General features: G+C 47.9%; 1 protein-coding gene across 1 annotated transcript; it reads left to right on the top strand.

Annotated features, from left to right (window-relative positions):
* The first annotated feature begins 260 nt into the window (after positions 1-260).
* Positions 261-8,098, top strand: Atp5j2 (ATP synthase, H+ transporting, mitochondrial F0 complex, subunit F2). Its single transcript, NM_020582.3, has 4 exons — positions 261-299; positions 4,569-4,676; positions 7,154-7,270; positions 7,935-8,098. The coding sequence occupies exons 1-4, from the start codon at positions 287-289 to the stop codon at positions 7,961-7,963; spliced, it is 267 nt and encodes an 88-aa protein (NP_065607.1). The 5' UTR covers positions 261-286; the 3' UTR covers positions 7,964-8,098.
* The last annotated feature ends 675 nt before the right edge of the window (positions 8,099-8,773 follow it).

Raw genomic sequence — 8,773 nt, 5'->3', positions numbered from 1 at the left:
TCTTTTCAGCATTGGGAATGGAACCAGAGCCTTAAGCACTCCGGGACTGAGCCACACCCCTAAGCCTCTCATTCCTCATGAGAGATCCAAAAGTAGAAGGCAAAAAGTCAAAAGGTCCCTTTTCTCTTTTGTCCTTTGCTTCCGCCTGGGATAGGTCTCAAAATGCTCTACCTAAGTGGTGATCTACTTCCCATGAGCCTCTGCTTCCCGCTCCGGCAGGGGTGCGTGCGCCCTTCCCAGCAGCCTTTGCGCGCGGCTGGAGTTCTGCGGACACCAGGACTTCAAGATGGCGTCACTCGGTGAGTACTCGGCCCTTTCCTGGCCTTGGGGTTGGAAGCCCGATTTGGGCACAGGCTCCAGGGCCACAGTGGGGTGAGAAGGAACCGCGGGAACTCTTGCTCTTCACCCGGGGCTTCACTGAAGCCTCCCCGGAAGCGCGCTGGACACTTACTATAAGGTCCTGTGCTCCCGCCCTCCTCCCTCCACTCTGCAGCGGATTTCTGCTGTGCATCGCCTGGCCTGGCGGTGGAAGACCCAGTCAGCACGGAGAGGCTTCTGGGGGCCTGCACATGCGTTGCCCGGAACCATTTGTCTGTCCTTCCGCGGAGGACTAAGCTGCTGCTTTTTCTTCCTGCGCGACTTGACACAGGCAGGGTCACTTGAACCTTTACGCTGGGCAGCGCTTGGACCTCCCTGGAGATGAGGCTTTCAGATTACGGTCCAGGACCAGCGAATGCCTAGAATGGTTCCCGACACCACATTATGTTACATACGTGTCGACTGAATACGCCTACTGGGGTGAAGTGACCTGTTCAAGGTCACCAGTCCTGAGAGAGCCTCGCTGGGATTCAGACCTAGGTTGGCGGGTCTCATGATAAATGAGATTACCTTTCAGAAATGTCCTTGTGACAGACAAGCAGATGTTCCCTTAACACGTACGAGTCAATCTCCACACACATTCATTGCGCACTGTTGGGATTACACATTATTGTTGTTTTTGTTATTATGTGTCCCACACGTGTCTAGGTATGGTCATGGGAATGCTGGAGCTTGTGTCCAGGTTCGAGGACAACTCCGAGGAACTCCAGTAGCCAGGCTAGCCATTTCACAGTTGTCTACCTCCTCCTTTTGAGACAGGGTTTCACCATGTAGCCCAGATTGGTCATGAACTTGCTGCCACAGTCGTGATGTATTAGCGTCTATCTCTGAGTGCTAGGATTACAGGCCTATGCTACTGTACTTAGCTTGTTACAGTGTTCTTTATCTCAGCCTGGGAAGGTGAAGGGGGGGGTGTCTAAAAACGGGGTGTGAAGGAGCTGAGCCTTTTTGATTTGGTTTGGTACTTGGTTTTGCAAGATAGGATTTCTTTGTGTAGCTCCAGCTGTAATGGAACTCATCTGTGGATCCACCTGCTTCTGTCTCCCCAGTACTGGGCTTAAAGGTGTAGGTCACTGCCACCTGGGGCATTAGCAGCTATTTTATCTGTAAAATGGTAGGAGATGGTTAGTGAACACAGCTTTCAGAAGAGACAACGGGAAGAGCATTAATGACACTGCTCAAGAGGCTGAAGAAGCACAATTGTCAGCCTGGGCCTTCCTCTCCAAAAAAAAAGTTGAAAAAATAGAAGTTTTGGATCCCAACCCCTACAGGATTTCTCTGCCACTCTGGCTATCCTTGAACTTGAACTCCACCTGCCTCTGCCTTCCCAATTGCTAGGGTTGAAGGTGTGTGCCGCCACTGCCACAACCACCACCCCTATCACTTTTTCTTGTTTTTTTTAAAGACAAGGTCTCCCTAAATAGCTGTGGCTATCCTGAAATTCACTAGATAGATCAGGCTTGTCTGGAACTCATAAAAGTCTCTCTGCTTCTGCCTCCTAAGTGCTGGGGTTAAAGGCATGCGCCATCATACCCAGCTTAAAGTTTGCAATCTTATTTAAGTAGAGGGTTAGTGTGAAGAGACCTTTGAAGGAAAGACTAAAGAGTTTAGTACACTTCGCCAGCTGGGGGTTGATATTGTACCCCTGTCACCCTAGCAGTGGGAAAGCTGAAACAAGAAGATTATCCATGAGTTTAAGGCTAGCCGGTACTGTATAGCAATACCCTATCTCAAAAAAACCAAACCAACAAACAAAAAGATGACTCAGTTCAAGAAAGATACTGGGCGGGGCTGGGGAGGGGTGGAGTAGTCGGGTTGCGGCTCAGTTGGTGGAGTGCTTGCCCCACAGGCACAAAGTCCTGGGTTCCATCCTCAGCACCACATAAAGCTGGTAACTCCAGCACTTGGAAGGTAGCAGGATCCGCCATGCCAAAGACATCCATTGACATACAGCAGCAGGTTTGAGCCCAGCATGAGCTACATAAGATCCTGTCTTAAAAAAAAAAAAAAAAAAAAAAAAAAAAAAGGCGAGCATGGTGGCACATGAGTATGTATGTTCATGAGTGTGTGTCTGTCTCTCTCGAGTGTGCGCGTGCATGTGCACATGTGCAGAAGAGCCACGGGGACTGTATGGAGGTCAGAAAACAACTTTGCAGGCTCTGCACATACTTTTAATCCCAGTTCTCAGGGGGCGAAGGCAGGGAGATCCCTGAGTTCAAGCTCAGCCTGGTCTACATAGTTCCAGGACAGCCGGAGCTATAGAGAGAGACCTTGTCTCAGAAAACAAAGATAAGTGAGAAAGTGGCCACCCCACAATGAAGGGTTCTGTTGGTGTGAACTGGGCATCTGGTTTTCCCTTGGGGTATGTGAGTGAGGTCGGTTCGCACAATCTGATTCTGCGTAACTCTAGTGAAGGATCTGGAGGTCACGCCTCCTAAGTATTGATGGGTTTTTAACAGTTACCAGTAGCACATACGATTTGGAAGCTTTGGGAGTGGAGGTGTTGTCTGGGGCTGGAGAGAGGGCTCGGTGAGTGGAGATGACACAAGGTTGGTTCCCAGCTCCCACATGGTGGTTCATATTCATCTGAAACCCTAGTTCCAGGGCATCTGATGCCCTCTTCTGACCTGTGTACACTAAGCATGAGTATGGTGCGTATCCATACATGCAGGCAAAATACCCATGTACATATAATAAAAATATTAAAATTTTTAAATGATGTATTTTTATTTGATGTGCGTTGGCATTTTGCCTGCATGTATGTTTATATGAGGGTGTCATATTCCCTGGAATAAAGTTACAGATAGTTGTAAGCTGCCATGTGGGTGCTGGGAATTGAACCTGGATCCTCTGGAAGAATAGTCAGTGCTCTTAACTGCTGAGCCATCTCTCCAACTTCAGAAGAATAAATCTTGAAATTATTTACTTTTATTTTTGGAGACAGGGTCTTTCTATGTAGCCCTGTTTGTCCTGGAACTCACTATGTAGATCAGGCTGGTCTTGAATTCATAGAGATCTGCCTGACTCTGTTTACCAAATGCTGGGATGATAAAATGCATGCACTACCATGCTCGGCTCTTTAAAAATAATTTTTGTTACAGTATTCTGTGTGTGCAAGCATATGCAAGCCACAGTTGTGGAGATTGGTTCTTCCACATGCCCTAGGGCTACCCCAGGACTTGGACAGAGCTATCCTGAGATCAACTTCCAGAGCATGGAACAAGTTGTGAGGTTTGATATGTTTCCTTCCTATGTATGGGTTCCTCTCAATGCAGGGTAATTATTATTACAACTCTGTGATGACAAGATACCACAGGGCTGATGAGCTGGCTCAGTGGTTAAGAACACTCGTTGCTCTTGCAGAGGACCTGAGTTTGGAAAATGTTAGGGTTTTTTTTTTTAATTTTATTTTATCTATTTATCTATCTATCTATCTATCTATCTATTTATTTATTTTTGGTTTTTCGAGACGGGGTTTCCCTGTGTAGCCCTGGCTGTCGTGGAAATCACTTTGTAGACCAGGCTGGCCGCAAACTCAGAAATCCACCTGCCTCTGCCTCCCGAGTGGTGGGAATAAAGGTATGTGCCACCACGCCTGGCTGGGGTCTTTATTTTTTGAGATAGAGGTTTGTTTGTCATTCACCCTATGACATCTTGATATTTCGTCTGCATCTCCTGAGAGCCAGGATTATAGGTGTGTGCCTCCCTGCTTGGCTTCAGGATTAGCTCTTTGGTGTCCTAAGCTGCTCCATTTTATTCTCTCCTGTGGTCCTTAGCTTTCTTTTTTACAGTCATTCTCAGTAAGCTGTTAGACACTGTTCATTTAGAAAGCTTTCTTTTATGTGCATGTGTGCTTTTGCCTGCATGTATGTCTGCATACCACATAGGAGTCGGTGCTGGGGGTGACCAGAGGCAATTGAATTACAGACCGTTGTGTGATGCTGGTAATTAAACCCAGGTCCTCTGAGCCATCTCTCCAGGCCCTGGTGTTTAAAGGCTTTGCTAAGCAGCAGCTCTACCATTACATAGGCTTAGGCCTTACAGTATCATCTTTAGTGTGTTATATTTATTCACAGAACGGCTCCCGTGCAGCATCTGTGTACTTCATCTACTTGCAGGGACAGTTGAAAATGACATGGGAGAAGTGTTGTGTTGCTGGAGGGCTATTCTGTGTTTTGTTTTTCTTGCAGTGCCGCTGAAGGAGAAGAAGCTCATGGAAGTCAAACTTGGAGAGCTGCCGAGCTGGATAATGATGCGGGATTTCACCCCCAGTGGCATTGCCGGAGCCTTTCGGAGAGGTCGGTGTCTACGGGCAAGACGGCAGAAGCAGTGCTCTGGTCTTAACCCGGCCAGCGAGGGCCGCACTGGCTGAGGTTGATGGGCTTGTGGACGGGGTGATGATGGTGGTTAACTCCTGAGGTTTTTGTATTTGGGTGACAGTGTGGGCAAGGGAAATGGCTCAGTGGGTAATGTGGACTTGAGCTTGTGTTTCCAGAGCCCATGTAAAAAACAGTGTCTGTTTGTAGTTCTAACACTGAGAGGCACATAACAGGATCCCAGCTCACTGGCTGCTCCAAGTCTAGTGAGTAGCCTTGCCTCAGGACCTGGTGGAGACAGGTAGAAAGCTACCTGATGTGATCGCTGGCCTCCACACACTTTGCTCTCACAGCCGTGAATGTGAGAGCACACGTACCATTGGCAAGCACACATTCTACCCCTAAACCGCAAAGGTGAGCACTGAAATGCTTTGGCTTAGGAAATGTTTTGCAGTGTTTTGAGGCTATAAGGCTCAAGCTGGCCTTGCACTTCCTTCAGCCTGCCTCAGCCTCCCAAGTAATGGTGCCACCATGCCCAGCTCAGAATAACTTTATTGCTCAGGATCAGTTTCTTAGAGGAAACTGAAAGCCAGGTGTGGTTCCACACAGCGGTACTTGTAGCATTAGGAAGCTAGAGGCACCAAGGTCCAGAGGTCAGGGTCACCTTCAGCTGTTAGCAAATCTGTTGGCCTGGGGAACATGAGGCTCTTGTCTCAAAAAGAAAGATTACAAACAAAAAGAGACTTGGTTGAGAAGAGAATGAGTTTGGATAGTGGTGGTCCCAGCCTGCGAGTGCCCATCCTTCAAGCATCCTAAAACACTTCAGAGGGCTCGCTCAGGCGCTCGTCCTTCAGGCCTTACTTAGTAAGTGCAGCACTGGTCAGATCGTCCGATGGACGTGTGCATGGCCTTGGGCCTCCTCTGGGCACCATACACTACTACTCCTGTGACTTGGCCTAGCTTAAGGCTTTCCTTCCAGTTCTGCCCCTAGAACATTCTACCTTTACCCCCACGTCTATTATAGCTGTCCAGGAAATTTGTATAGCCTATGCCCATGCCTGTAGCTCCTCCCAGGCAGCCATTGCTATTTAAAAATTTTAATCCCTATCAGATCATCCCATTTTAATTGTTGTTGCTTTTGTTTCATTGTTAGGCTCTCACTATATAGCCATGGCTAGCATAAAACTTGTAGACAAGGCCAACCTGAACTCAAGAGATGCCCTTGCCTTTACTCCTCAGGTGCCGTGTTGGTTATGAGACAGTATCAGATAAGCAGGCCCCAGATTCAGTATGTAGCTGAGGAGAGCCTTGAACTTGTGATCCTTCTGCCTCCACCTACAATGCACTGTCTCACCAGACTCACTCATGTATTTTCACTAACTAGAGTATGCTTGTGTCCTCTCTGGTGAGTGCACCTGACTGCATCTATTAACCCTACCCCTGACATTTAAGGCATTCAGTGCTGTTAGGAAGTATAGTACAACCAATTTAAGTTCATCTCTGACTAGCTTACAAATAAATAAGACTCAGACTATGGTTATTTTATTTGGCCATGAAAATTACTGGGGGTGACCCCTGATCTACTCGTCTTACTGCTGCCCTGACCACCTCCCCAGTGGTGTCCCCCAGGTACTTGCTGCTTCTCCTGGCCATGCACTTATAGTCCAGCTCCCCTAACATATGGCGGCTTCCTCTCTCCTCTTGTTCCTCTTCCTCTTCTTGGCTCTCTTCCTGCAACAAGGTCACTCCAAACCCACCTACTTCTAATCCCTCCAGTAATTGGCTGTAGCCAATTTTATTTAACCAGTAGTTTTTCTTTTCTTTCTTTCTTTTTTTTTTTTTTTTTTTTTTTGTTTTTTTGAGACAGATTTCTCTGTATAGCCCTGGCTGTCCTGGAACTCACTCTGTAGACCAGGCTGGCCTCTAACTCAGAAATCCACCTGCCTCTGCCTCCCAAGTGCTGGGATAAAGGCTTGTGCCACCACTGCCCGGCCTAACCAGTAGTTTTAAATCAGGGAACAAGGTTTAAAAAAGCTTGTAAACACGAGAAGTCACTCATGTAGGCCTAGACCTTTTGGGTATAGAATTCAGCATCACAGTACATAGCAAGAGACCAAACCACAATGAAGGGCTTGGCCAATCTTTCGGGCTACAGTGAAGTGACCCTTCCTGGAGGTTGGAATCTGCAGCACAGTTAGAGTAAGAGGGTTCCCAGGCTAGAAGAGGTGGAGGTAAGGTAAGAGCATATAGACTAACAACCTGAGCCACATCCACACGATTAAAGCCAAAGAAAGGGTAGGTGCCCTGTTGAATGGGCTTCAGATCCGGGGCTAGTCTTGGGTTATGGAGATAGAACATCACAGGGTATTTGTGTTACCCAACATCAGCGTAAGTGTAGCCCTAGGGATGCGACCGTGCACTGTCAGTATTGTTGCTAGTGAGCACCTCCTCTCTTGCAGGGTATGACCGGTATTACAACAAGTACATCAACGTTCGGAAAGGCAGCATCTCGGGGATTAGCATGGTCCTGGCAGCCTACGTGGTTTTCAGCTACTGCATTTCTTACAAGGAACTCAGTAAGTCCTCTAGCATGACCTGGGTCCCTGCTACCCAGGAACGTGGCTTTGCTAGTTCGATACGGCAGTCCACCCTGTTAGCAGTGGAGCTCTGGGGTGCTCCTGACCTGTGCGTTCTTCCACCTGAGAGGAAGTTACAGTAATGTGGTGTGGTATGTGTGAAACCAGTTTAAGTGAGGAGCCTAGGAGAAAGAACCCAGGAAAAATAAGATGGAGTTAGGCTAAAGTTTAGTGATTGGGAAGCATACTATAAAATGCTGAACACTGGCTTACTCTCCTAGTAGCTACTGTGAAGAGGAAGGTAAGTAGTCGAGTGTGTGATCCAGGGATTATACATGCTGACAAAGCACAGCGCTCCTCCGTCACAGACCTGGGCTGCTGGTGTCCAGTGGACGACTGGGTGGGAACATGGGCCTCTGAGTAGGCTTCACGGCTGTTCTCACAGCACCAGCTCGCCAGTCTCATTGGACCTGGGTGACACTTTTTGTTTCGGGGCTATAATGGATAACTGTGTCGCCATTTGACACGGGAAGAAATTAGCCAGGTGGCAGGTCCTAACTTATCTGGAAGAAAAGGACAGGAAGGACTGAGATGACTGTGGTCTGTTGCCGCCACTCTGCTTTCACATGGACACCTGGTACGAGACTGGTTTTCCTATTTCTAGAACATGAGCGGCGACGCAAGTACCACTGAAGAGGGGTCGCTGGAGGGCATTGCATGGCCGAGCATAACTGCCCGCCCCACTCCGACCTAGGAAGAATTCAACTGGCTGAACCTTCATACCCTGACTGAGAACTAGTGTCCAATAAAAGGTGACTGGTTCACATACTGCTTGCCTGGTGTAGTCATTGTTCTGACTTGTCCACAGTCCAGGATTTTGGTTCATGAAACCTGTGGGGCTCTGTACACCATTGTGTGCTTGGGATTGCGAGCTAGCTCACTGCAGGGCAGCATATTATCTGGGGTTTCCAGCTGTCTAGAGACTTGTCCTCTACCATAAGTACTGTGGCTGTCTAGAGGTGCTGTGGCCACTGGTTGCTAATACAGTATGAATCATGACAGTTTTTCTCTTTAGGGACAGGGTCTCTCTACTTAGCTCTGGTCGTTCTAAAATTGACTACCTAGACCAGGCTAGCCTCAAACTCAAGAGATCAGCCTGTCTCTGCCTCTTAAATGCTGGGGCTTAAAGGCATGTGCCACCACATCTGGCTCTTTGGGGTATTTTTCCTGCATGCATGTGCACAGTGTGTGCTTCATGCCCACAAAGATGAGAAAAGGTGATCAAATCCCTTTGAACTGCAGTCACCGCATGCGCTGCCATATGGGTGCTGGGAATAGAACCCAGGTACTCTTAAGAGCAGCTAATGCTTTTACTTAATTAAAAAAAAAAAAAAAAGTGTATGGGTGTTTGCTTGCATCCTTTGTGTCCCTGGCACTACAGAGGCCAGAAGAGACTGAGTCCCCTAGAACCAGAGCTGTGGATGGTTGCGGGTACTAGTTATG

This window comes from Mus musculus, chromosome 5, assembly GCF_000001635.26.
Source record: "Mus musculus strain C57BL/6J chromosome 5, GRCm38.p6 C57BL/6J".
Taxonomy (NCBI): Eukaryota; Metazoa; Chordata; class Mammalia; order Rodentia; family Muridae; genus Mus; species Mus musculus.
Note: the sequence above shows the minus strand (reverse complement) of the source record. Positions and strands in the feature narration are given on the sequence as shown.